Source organism: Macaca nemestrina, chromosome 10 (assembly GCF_043159975.1).
Source record: "Macaca nemestrina isolate mMacNem1 chromosome 10, mMacNem.hap1, whole genome shotgun sequence".
Classification (NCBI taxonomy): domain Eukaryota; kingdom Metazoa; phylum Chordata; class Mammalia; order Primates; family Cercopithecidae; genus Macaca; species Macaca nemestrina.
In genome coordinates, this window is record NC_092134.1 from 34,386,191 (window position 1) to 34,398,987 (window position 12,797).

Below are 12,797 nucleotides of genomic sequence, written 5' to 3' on the forward strand. Positions count from 1 at the left end.
AGGAGTATTTAGCCGCTTAGGTACTCAGAGGTCTTCAGTATAAAGTAATCTCTTCTGTAAAGCTGGCTCTGAACGGGGGTGAATTTGAGAACGTTGGGAAACCTGAAAAATGCCACAAAGAGCATGGCATTGGGAAAAGCAACTAGAAACAAAAGAGAACGGTAACAGAAGGTTTGCCTTGAGCATCTTTCACTGGGGAAATGGGCCTGAAGTAGAGAGTTCTGTTTATACAAATCAATAAAGCTTGAATTTTTAACAGAAACATATGGGAGTATTAATTATACAGACACCTAGCAGAGCATGCAGATAGATGGGTCATAGAAACCAGTGTTGCCTGAGAGCACGTGCCCAGTAACCTGATGTTCAGAGTAGGCGCCTTCGTCCCTGGGAAGGAGAAAAGAATGACAATCATAACACTGAAGAGAAAATGGGGAGGGAGGGACCTCGACTGCCTGTGATTGGACTGAAGCCCCATGCTCACATTTTGATGTCTATAAAGCCTTCATAAATGAAGTGGGTGCTTATTAGATTTCTTGCCTCCCAGATTAGACTCCCCGAAGACTCAATAACTTTGATCTTTGCCTTTATTTCTTTTTCTTTTTGAGATGGAGTCCCACTCTGTTGCCCAGGCTGGAGTGCAGTGGTATGATCTTGGCTCACTGCAATCTCCGCCTCCCGGGTTCAAGTGATTCTCCTGCCTTAGCCTCCTGAATAGCTGGGATTACAGACACCCACCACCATGCCCAGCTGATTTATTTATTTTTAATAGAGACGGGGTTTCGCTACGTTGGCCAGGCTTGTCTTGAACTCCTGACCTCTGGTGATCCTCCCACCTCAGCCTTCCAAAGTGCCGGGATTACAGTCATGAGCCACCACGCCTAGTGTCTTTGCCTTCTTTCTATGCATTTTCATCTTTTGCTAAAATTATGTATGAAAAGACCTCTTTGGAAACGCTTGTCAAAGTACACCATCAGAAAACCCCTTTAAAAGACGATGGATTCTTATCTCTTGTAGGGAGTATAAATGCCTTCAAGGAGGGGCTCTACCTGGAAGATTTCCCACCCTCCCTTAGAACTCTGTGGCTGGTCAGGATCCATCAGCTTCTTGTCAAATGACTCAGTGGAGAGAGCAGTGCAGTTTGGGCTCCAGACTGGAAAGCATGGCCACCCCCAGCACTGCCATTCATAGAGGCCTGTGCACAGCGCTGCGTCCAGTTAGGACAGCAGAGATTCTTGGGACCCATGGAAGAAAAAGAAATGACTATACTTTGTCTTTTCTTCATTCAACTTGGCCAAGCATCTGATGTGGAATCTTTGTACCATGACAGGAACCACCACTGAAGCCTTCATGTCAGGTCAAAAGCTTGTGTCCTGACCTGCCTGTTGCTCCAGCTCTGCTTCCTTTCACTGGCATCCATTGCACAACTCACTGTATTCCCCTCTCCAGCTGCTGCCACCATTCTCTTGAAGCTACTCTTAATGAAATCAGCAACAATTTTTTCTTGTTGCAAAAGCCAAGGATTCCGCCCAATAAGCCCAGTGAAAGTAGCAGCTCCTGTGTGTGCCAGCCACTGTGGTAGGCACACTGTTTTAGGCCTTGTTAGTCCTCATGGCATGGGGCACTGCTCCTACCTTCTAAGCCCTCTCCTCCTTGGCTTCTGTGATACTGTGTTGGGGACATCTTCCAGCTTCAATTCCAGTCCTTCATTAGCTCTTGTTTCTGCCCCACCCCTTGGGATTTCATCTTCCACTAAGTTGTGTCCTTCCCCCTTTTCTTGTTCACTCCTTAAAGCACCTTGTCTGCTCCCATCTCCTTGGCCACCCATGTATGTGGGTGGATTTCCAGGTCTGATTCTCATTTCTCATTTCCTACTGGACCTCTCCACCTGCTTATCAAACTGAGCATGTGCAAAAGCATTTCCATTATGCTTGTGCAAAAACACTTTCCCCTCTAGTATTCCTTATCTCAGTGGCTTCTTCATCTATGGCATCCTCCCACCCATTCATCTTCCATGGCAGATCAATCAACAGAACCTTTCAATTCTTCCTTATCGACATTATGGCTCCTCCTCCTGTTCTTCAATGCCTCTACTTCAACTCAGGTGCTCAGGGTCTCTCTCTCCTTTGGATTTGCACAATAGCTTCCTCACTCCCTGTATCCAGCCTCTAGATCTTCCAGTCCCTCCTTGATAAACAACCACCACAACAATCTTTCTGCAACACAGGTCGGATTGTGTCACTCACTAGTGAAAAGCTTCCAATGGACCCTAACTTGGCAGAGTAAGTAACAACCTTCCAAACCAACTCTACCACTCTCATCTCCACCAGTTACCCAAACCCACCACATTCTCATTTCTAGGCCTCTGTGCATGTATTAGTTCTACTGCTAAAACAACCTCTTTTGGCCTCTTTGCCACTTGGAAAATGCTTATTCATCAAGAGTCAGCTCAATCACCCCTAGCAGGCTGTCAGTGTCTTTCGAATGAATGAATGAAGACTGGCCCCACTCTGTCATGCAAAGTAATGCTGTTTTTATTCACTATCCTGGAGGCATGTTGTTCACATTGCTCCTGTCACATTTGTCAACTTGTAATTGTGGCTGTTCTTCCTATCAGACCTAGCAGGCATGTTCATGAGTGGCCCCTGGGCCGCCTCTTCCTCTTCTTCTCCCATGGCAGACATCATTCCCAGCCCTCTTTTCTACTGAGCTCAGACACAGCTCAGAATCTGTCTCAACACAGTACTTTCAGCAGACTGGTGTTTGCACACAGTTTGAGGTCTGTTTGCCACCCCTGAACTAGACTCAAGCTTTTCCAGTGACAAGCACAGTGGGTTGCCTAAAGTGACAACTCAATTGCTGAACAAATAACAAATGGATTTTTATCTGAATATTAGCTATATATTGCTTTGCATTACAGATAGATCTGTCCAGGAGAATGGATTCATGGCAAAATATGAGTGAGGTGATTTACCAAAATCCACTGTGACACTTTGCAGAAAATTTTTCACATACGCATTCAGTTATTCAAACTATTGCCTGGGCTGCCCCAGCCCTCCCTCTTTACAGAGTTCAGCCTCTGTGTTGCCTTAAAATCAACACATTGCATATGATTTCTTCTAGCCTGTCTTTGATATATCTTGTACATTTTTAAGAAGTGGTTGGAAGAAGCATTAAAACAAGTTTCTAACCTTATATTTTGCTTCCATAATCTCTCTTTTTGGCAATCACAAAGGAAAACTGATGCATCCAGGGAATTTTAAAACTGATTAAAAAGCCCTTCAAGAGAGTTGCTTTTTCACATACTGTATAAAACAACAAATATTAAATAACAATACTTTTAGTAATCCATTGTCTTTGAAACAGTGTAGTAGCTCTCAAAAAGATGTTGTGTCAAAAACAATCAGGAAAATGTGAAACACCCCTTTTCATGGCTCAACTAAAAGATGCAATCGAAGTCTCATCGTTGAGTTCAATGCGTTTCACTCACACTATCCAATTGAAAGCCTTCTTGAATTCTAGCCGCATTCCAGAATTTAAAACTAGAAAATTGGGAAATACAAATGAAGAAATCAAGAAAGTTTCTATTTTTTCCTGATTCCCTTAATAGACATAAGACAGCCAGTTGTTGAACGCTCAAAGTGGAAGTTTCTTGTGTGTCAGTCCTAAGACTGTGCAGTGCAGTAAATAGAATGATGAGAAACAGAGAAAGAAAGGGGCCTGTGAAAGCCTGCAGCATTTCTAAAATAACAGTAGCACTGCCTCTTTGATGACTCTGAAGGCTATTCTTTTGTGGCATCTTTTATTTTTTAATGAATTTATACTGTTGGTGAATTATTGAAATGATTTCCTCTCTCTCACCTTTTATGTGTTTTCTCTCCTATTATGTTCCCATCTGTCTTAACTGGAAAATCCACCAGGCTAACTGTCAGGTAGGTTCTTCTTGATGTTTAGTGTGATTATTTGTAGTATACATAGAGGGCAATGAAGTAAACAGACTGCTGGTGACTGGTGATGAATGAGAAAGCTAAACAGGAAAGGCACATACTCAATTATAGAGAAACTTTTTGCAGATGCATAAAACTGTACAAGCTGCAAACTCCAAGCACATTCAGCCAGTGTGAACATCTGTCACAAGAACCTGGCCTAAGGGAATGTAGCAGCTCTCAATGATAAAGTAGGTTACCTGGGCTGTCCAGCATTTAGCTGTGGCTCAAAACCCGGACTGCTCCTGGAGGGCTTCATTGTTCTAGAGTATCATTACATCCTGTGTAGTCACAAGTGATGCTGCTGTAAATATAATATCAGCATTTTTTGATTCGGTCCAGTTCAAGAACAATACATAGTGACGTATTTCACCTCCCTATTTTAAGTATACATCCAAGCATTCTCTGTGCCTTGAAGAATGAAGGTAACTAGGAAAAGCCGGGGTGCATATATTTTGTTAATGTTGAATGCATCCTTGGAGTTAAGTCTGACGTGGTGTAACTCTTGTGAAAGGAATGGTCACTTGAAATTGCAGTAGGAGACAGACCTCTTCATTCACACTTTAGTGTCGGGGAAAAGAAGTACTCCTTCATCCACACAAAGTCGTGGAACAAGCTCTTTTTAGTTCCTCAAGGGCAAGACAGATAACTTTATAAGCCCAAAGTATAGCTCAACCCAAGAGAGGAGAAGCAAACATTAAAATTAGAGTGTGCGTGGTGTGTATCTGATGTGTGTGCGTGTGTGTGTGTGTGTTGTTTTTAATTTGAGCTCATCTTTATCTTCTTGGGAGGAAAAATTATGTGCTTCAGTTGCCATGCAACACAAACTGCTCTAACAGCTTTCTAATTTTAATTTCAGAAGTCTACAGAGCAAATGAAGAAGGTCCCTACTATTATTCTTTCTGTTTCATATAAAGGAGTCAAATTTATTGATGCAACAAATAAGGTACGTACCACACCTCTCTCTGGTTTAGACACCAGATGCAGTCTTGAGAATATGATCTAAAATCCTTTGCTTCCTATAATAACCAGCATTCTCCACTTTAATCATCCCATTCCCCCAACCTTCATGCTTCCTACATATACCTATAGATACACGCTCATGTACACACACACATACACTTTCATACATACAGAAAGGCACCATTTGGGGGAAGGGCTTGATCTGGGGTTTCTATAAATATTGTGCTTTCACTTTTTCATGATGCTCTCTCTATTAGACTGTGGCCACTTATTATCTAGCATGTCCCTTTGGATCTGGACAACATTGAAAAAGAAAACAAAAATCACTTGTAGATTGAAAAGTCAACAATGTCATCACTCCTCCATCAGAGGAGATGTTACTAGATAAAGGGCTAGAACATTTGTCTTTATTTATCTAGAGATATATATATGTGTCTTTTCTGTTGATAATTTTCTCACTTTTTAATTTTATAACTACATTTAATTCCCAATCTCTGAGATGGGAGTTTCAGCTGTATTGTTGTCTGTCTGTCTGTCTGTCTTTCCTTCCTTCCTTCCTTCTTTTCTTCTTTCTTTCTTTCCTTTCTTTCTTCTTTTGAGACGGAGTCTCACTCTGTCGCCTAGGCTGGTGCGATCTCGGCTCACTGCAAGCTCCGCCTCCCAGCCTCAGCCTCCTGAGTAGCTGGGACTACAGGCACCCGCCACCATGCCCAGCTAACTTTTTGTGTTTTTAGCAGAGACGGGGTTTCACCATGTTAGCCAGGATGGTCTCGATCTCCTGACCTTGTGATCCGCCTGCCTCAGCCTCCCAAAGTGCTGGGATTACAGGCATGAGCCACTGCACCCATCCTCAGCTGTATTGTTTTCTTAAGAGACACAATCAGAAAAGCAGCCCAGGCCATGCTGTGGCTCCGCTGTGACTTCTTCCTCACAATGGGAATAGTTTGTGGGCTGTGATGTCAAGTGTGGTCAGCAGGGTTGCATTTCACTGAAAAAGCATTCCTTTCTTGACAAAGACAACAGCGTCCTGGTGCTCAAGTGGAAAGCTTGGGTGACCCTTGTCCCTCTCCTTAAACTCAAAGCTGACTGGCTTCTCCTAACAAAATCCCAAACGTTCATGTGTTTTATTCCTGCATCCTTTCAACTAATCAAGTACAGAAGGAGGGTAAAAGAGGTGATTACTATTGGTGAATGCTGGTTTTTCTCTGGACCTCTCACCCAGACCTCCCACCTGGACCTCCTCCATTTTGGAGAAAGGGAACAGAAATCGTGAAACAGGTGAACTTAAGAAACAGCAACTTAGGGCCAAGGCAACTGGATTTAGGTACCAGGGAAAAGTGTCACGGGCAGTGACTCTTTGGTGTCTGTGTTAAACCCCAGCATCTGAATCGGAAGTTTTTCCAATTGGTTTTCTGTAATGAAAGAGGTTGTTGTTTCAGTAGTTAGATAAACCCAAGTTCCCCAAATCTACTTGGGAAAACAACCTCACAGTTATAGAAAAAGTTCTGAAACCCAGGCAAAAAGCATATAACCAGCATCATTATGCTGACCAATAATATCAGCATAATGGTGAGTCCAACTATGCAAAATATTGTTGATGGTTGTTGACAGATAATAATTGTGGAGACTCAAATAAGAACAATACCAATCGATTTGCTTTTTTATTTCTTGGAAGCATCTTTAGTTCCTGGTGTATAAAATTACTTTATCCTTAAATTATAGTCTGTTGGTTTTAAAAGTTCTAACACTTTATGGAACATATTATAGAATGGCACAGATACCATTGCTATTGCTGTATCTAAATCTTAAGAAAGACTTTGGCGCCTGGATTTTTTTTTTTTTCTAAATTGGAGAAACTCCCTCTATTCCATTTATGCTTGAAAAGCTTGAATAGCTGTATATTTTCAGTGGATGAATTTGACACTCTCTTAGATAAACAACTTTAGCAGACTTGGATTCTGACAATTTCTAAACAAGTGGCATTTGCCCTGAGAAGTTCCTGCAGTCCTAAGTCGGTCATTTCATGATGCTGGGGGTATGGCTGGATGCAGCTGTATTAATAACATTCTCTCTAACCCACTCTCCACAATCAGAGGAATGAAAGAGAGCTTGCCAGTTCCATTGTATGTTGCTTACTAACACGTCAAGGGACACAGAAGTTGATGCTCCTGTACTTCAAGGAGATACTTCTGCTTCAATTGCCAATAATTAGATGAGTTATCCATAAACCTCTGCTCACTGATGACTACTCTTGGAAGCAAAAGCACAGAAAGATATGCAAAAGATAATTCTGTGTAAATAAAGATGCTAAATAAAGAAGGTCAGCAGATTTTTTCAAGTCCTTGCAGTGTGGTCCTCAACATATTTTCAGAATCTAGAGCAAAGGCAAAGTGCCTATGTTGGTGGCAAGTGGAGCCGATCTGTGAATGTATGACAACATATGCTTTTAAAGGAATTGGACGATGTTAATTTCAACTGACTATACAGGGTCCACATCCCAGTGACCTGTGAGGTAGCTGATCTCCCCCAGTATGACAGTGGGTAGGGAGAGAGTGAATGACTCAGGGCAGTAGTCTAGTAGTTGCTGTGTAGGGAGCCAAAGTAGAGAGATTGTGTTTAGAAGGATAGAAGAAAGAAATGCTGGAAGGCCGTACTGGTGGAGTGTGACTGGGTAAGGCTGAGAAACACTACCACCAGCCAGGGCGGGAGGACTGGCTTCAGAAGGGACAGAGGATCCACAGTTGAAGGATCATCCTCAAGTTGTGGTGCGAAAGGAACCATGCCCAGACCCCTAGATTCTACCAGTGTCTGCAAGGACACCTATGTTTGCCACTTTGTTCTAGAGCAAAGAGCACAGCAGAAAAGGAGCAGATTGATAAACTCCAGAGTCCTGCTTTCTGTTTTCACCAAGGATTTCCCCCACTGGGCAGTGTTGTGTCAGTGAGCCACTTTTATTTGAAGCAAAGGACTTGTAATATACAAGCATATTTAAAGATCTCACCATTTCAGGTACTAGAGGCCACTAGGCCTGGAATTCAAGTGATTCTCGTGCCTCAGACTCCCGAGTAGCAGGTATTACAGGGGCATGCCACCACGCCCAGCTGATTTTTGTATTTTTAGTGGAGACGGGATTTTGCCATATTGGCCAGGCTGCTTTCGAACTCCTGACCTCAGATAATCCACCTGTCTCAGCCTCCCAAAGTGCTGGGATTACAGGTGTGAGCCACCGCACGCAGCCTACTGTTCATATTTTATGTTTTCATGGTACTTTATTCTTCAACAGTGCTCTCCTAACCTTGCATCTCTTACCCCTGCCCTGGTCAGAGAGGGGGTTGTTTAATCTGCCCTGGGCAGCTGGAGACCTGAAGGCCTCGGTCCCTTGGCTCAATGCTGCCCTGCAGTCACACAGCCTGTTGGTCATGAAGAACGACTCAAACTTGATTTTCAAGCTCCCTAACCTAATGCTTTTTCTGTTACTCCACAGCTACCTTCCACGAATTAGTTTGAAGTGCAATGGATAATTCATTGTGTGTTAATTACTCTTCCCTTCCTGTGAGCCCCCATTAGACTCTGTGAAAGATGAACCCTCCTTGAAGCATTTCTTTCCTTTGATTCTAATAAATAAATGGGTTTGGCTGAATTCATGGGAAAGGGTTAGAGGCCTAGTTATAAACTCATAAATGTATTGCCTAGCAACTTAGGAAATGAATTGAATCACTAATCCTGATTTAAGAAGGAGGAAGCAGAAAGCGATCTTGAATTCAAAGTGGAACTTGCAATAGATTTAGCACTAAAATGTTTTGGATAAATCACCTCAGCCTTCTGTTGATCAATAGCCCAAAGGTTACTCTAGCAGGGAATTCCGCCTGGAGGACTGCAACTATTTAGTAACAGACCCTTCTTCAGGTTGGGGGGCAGAAGGGGAGGTCCTCCGAGAGGAGACGCGGTTTCTGCATTCAGTGCTCAGCTGAGGAGCAGGTTGCATTTTGCCTTCCTGTGCTGACTCCCTCCTCAGTCTTCCCATCTGGCTAAATTAAAAATGATGCAGTGCCAGGGTTTGTTTTTTACTTTCATTGTTGTTTTGTTTTTTGAGTTTTTAAAAATTTTTTTGGAATGCCAGTTTTAAACAAGGCCTGTGCTATTTTGGGGGCACAAAATACTTTGGAACATTTGCCTGAACAAGTGCCTGTTGTTTTGGGGTTTTTTTAATGTTTTTTTTTTTAAGAGACAGGGTCTCGCTCTGTTGCCCGGGCTGGAGTGCAGTGGCGCCACCACGGCTCACTGTAACTTCAAACTCCTGGGCTCAAGTGAGCCCCTAACCTCAGCCTCCAGAGCAGCTGAGACTACTGGTATGCACCACCACATCTGGATAATTATATTTTTGTAGAGATGGGATCTCGCTATATTTCCTAGGCTGGTCTTAAACTCCTGGCCTCAAGCAATATTTCTGCCTCAGCCTCCCAAAGCACTAGAATTACAGACATGAGTCACTGTGGTGGACCTCCCATTGTTTTTTTATAGCAAATACTCCTGAGAAGCTTGGAGACAAATTAAGGCCATGTTAAGCACCTGTGCTGTTCTCAGCATCACGTGCCCGACAGGGCATCACCAGTTAGCCCTCGCTCTACACTGTTAGCCCCGCCCTGGAGGGAACACTGCAGTCTCCTCACTCAGGAAAAGCCCGGCCTGATGAGATGCAGGAGAAGGGTCCCACCTGTCGGGGCTCAGATTGAAGGCAGTGGCGAGAGGCAGATTTCTAGGCTGCATCACTTCATCACCACATGCCCTTCTCAGAACCACCATATGAGTTAGCTGGACCCGAGAATCCTGTCCTACCCCTACCAGCAAGACAGCTCTTCAGCTGTTTCTCACCGTGATGGAAAACAGCAGACAGGAAAAGCCATCTCTCCCTGTTGAAGGGTGCTACGCTGCCAGAATTTCTATCCCCAAGAAGAGGCAGGAGGAGCCCCTCGCCAGTTCTTCTCTTGAGCCTTTTAAAGCTCTAGTCTTCTTAAAACATGCTTAGAAATGGAGGCTGATGAACATGTGAGGAGTCCAGTTTTCAGCTGAGGTGCATCACCTGTACCTCTTCATGACATCACTTTTTAATTTGTGGAAAAGCCACTCATAAATGCATGACAGGAGGTGCAAAGAATGTCTTCCTCTTTGGCTTCTTCTCCAAGGAGAAAGTCTACCATCTAGTCTCCATACAGTCTACAACTGTAGTATCGTTGGCCTTGGATTTGTCCTGCATGTAGAGAACTGGCTTCACCATTCTGCACAGGTAGACGATGCAGAGTGATGGCAGTATTTCAGTAGTGACATCCCGGGTCCTCACCCCATTCTGGCATTGGCAATATATCACAAAGGTCTGTTCAAAAATATCTGCCTCCGTAGGCTATCAATACAAATTCAAGAGCATCTTTTAAGTGCCAGTTAGGATGACCACAGTGATCAGTTATTCCTACCTGAATATAGAATAGTTTTACTAGCATGAGCTTTCCTTCTAGCTTAGACAATGAGAATAGAGTAGTAGAAGTTTCCACAGTTGGAGAGGAGGCTGATTTTGGAACATGCAGCATCACAGAGATCAGGCCTCCCTGGGCAGCTAAAAGACAGTCCTGGGCTCCTGGGGAATAGAGAACAGGGGGGACTAGGCCAGGCACAGTGGCTCACACCTGTAATCCCAGCACTCCGGGAGGCTGAAGCAAGTGGATTGCTTGAGCCCAAGAGTTGGAGACCAACCTGGGAAACATAGCGAAACCCCGTGTCTACCAAAAAAAAAAAAAAAAAAAAAAAAAAAACAGAAAATAAGCCAGCCTGATGGTGCACCCCTGTAGTCCCGACTACTCAGGAGGCTGAGGTGGGAGATTGCTTGAGCCTGAGAAGTTGCAGTGAGCTGAGATGGTGCCACTGCACTCCAGCCTGGGCAACAGAGCAAGACCCTGTCTCAAAAAAAAAAAAAGAGAAAGAGAAGAAGAGGGCTCCAGAAAATTCAGGGGTCAGCAAAGACAGAGGAGGAGAGAGCAGCAAAGATATACTTTTCCTCCTTTGCAACTTTACCCCTGGCCACAGTGCTGCCATGCACCATTGGAAATTGTCAAGAGTGGCATCCCATGAGTTGGCAAGATTCAGGGAGTTCAGTGCAATAAAAATCACAGAGCACTTTTCATTTCCCAAGAAGTGGATCTACCTTGAGATCTTGCAAAAGATCTCCAGAACACAAAATGCCAACTTAGTAAAAGTTGAAGCATCTATTTCGTGTGACAGTGCCTCCTGGACAGGTGAGACCAAATCCACCCAGGCTTCCCAGGGTGCCCCCAATCAAGATAATGGCAGAGACTCCCACAGCACCTCACATTGCACCTTTTTCTCATTTTAACATTCATTTTGAAGACTCACCCATCCCTAATTTGGTTTTCTACTTGAAGGAATGCTATCTGGATGCCAGAAAAGGATCATCACCTTCTAGTTTGAAACTTATCTTGCAATAGAATGTTACTTGTTTATGGGATTCCAATTGCAATTTGAGTAATTTTTTGACAGAGTACTGCGTGTAATGTCAACACACAAGACCACGGTGAAAAATGTCTTAATTTAATTTTCTTTTGCGAGTTTTAATTCTGTAATTGCCTCCGAACCACTCAGCTTGGTTAAGTGAGGGACATGAAGTACTTGCTGGGGCTGCTGGCAGGGAAGGACACTTTGTAAGCATTTTTAGGCATTGATGGTTGTACACGGAACACTGTATTGCCGACAGGTTTTTTAAGACAGCGCAATTAAAAGGTAATTAGAGTAACTAAAGCATTGAGGGTTTTACATCTGTGACAACTGCAAAAAAACATAAATGGGATATTATAAGATAAAAAATGATTGCACGATTATGTGAATTTTTTTTATTTTTTTCTTTTTAAACACATCTACGTATCAAAAGAAGTTTCTAGCAGGGTTTGCAGCCAGGCTGCTTCGTGGTTATTTTGTGCTTCAGGACAATGGTACTTCAACCTTTCTCCCGCCGGGGAAGAAGGCACAAAGAGATGCTAGAGAGGAAAAAACGCGATTCTTGTTAAGCCAGTAAGAGGGAGGTGGAGACAATGAAGGGCATTGCAATGCATTTCAAAGAGCCTGAGCTCCACAGTCAGACAACCCTAAATTTCAGTCCCAACCCAGCACCTGCTCTGCATAAGGCACTTAAATTCTTTGAGTACCAGTTGCTCCACCTGTGAAGTAATAATGGCAGCAACAGCACCACTTCCTAATTATACACAGTGGATGTAGTTAGGAAAGTGTTGTTTATATAGCCACAGGGCCCAGATCAAGCAGGGCATCCAAGGCCTGAATGTTGCAGTGTGGTATTTCTCTTATCAGGCCCCTGCACCTTAGTTTCCATGGAGGAAGCACCTTGAGGCTTCCACCTGCCTGCTTCCTTCAGTACCTGCCCTTGCTCTGAGGGAGGAGGAGCAGGACACAAGAACAATGTGCAAGCATGATGGCAAGGGATTTGAAGAGCCTCGTTGGGTCAGATCTCTTCTCACGCAGAGAAAGCGACAGATGCTCCCTTCTTTACAGAATTAGCAGAAAGCAGTGCTGCACAGCTACAGGTGGACACGGGGAATGGAAAGTCAAATGCTTAGTAATTACTGTTATTTTTTAAAGTGGAGGCCAGACATGGTGACTCACACTTGTAATCCCAGCACTTTGGGAGGCCGAGGCAGGCAGATCACCTGAGGTCAGGAGTTCAGGACCAGCCTGGCCAACATGGTGTAAACCCCGTCTCTACTAAAAATACAAAAATTAGCCAGGTGTGGTGGCATGCGCCTGTAGTCTCAGCTACTCGGAAGGCTGAGGCAG

The 12,797-nt window shown here is 43.7% G+C and overlaps 1 protein-coding gene across 14 annotated transcripts in view; it reads left to right on the top strand.

Moving 5' to 3' along the window:
* Positions 1-12,797, top strand: part of LOC105463367 (ankyrin repeat and sterile alpha motif domain containing 1B) — a 1,291,052-nt gene that overhangs the window by 1,237,192 nt on the left and 41,063 nt on the right. For 6 of the 14 annotated variants that reach the window (XM_071072448.1, XM_071072449.1, XM_071072450.1 and 3 more), the window contains one exon: positions 1,015-3,882. In XM_071072448.1, the coding sequence (XP_070928549.1) occupies positions 1,015-1,023 (9 nt within the window). In that variant the 3' untranslated portion in view covers positions 1,024-3,882. Of the gene's footprint in view, positions 1-1,014; positions 3,883-3,917; positions 3,930-4,842; positions 4,930-12,797 lie in introns of those variants that run through there. The other 8 variants (XM_071072443.1, XM_071072444.1, XM_071072446.1 and 5 more) reach the window with 2 other exon arrangements.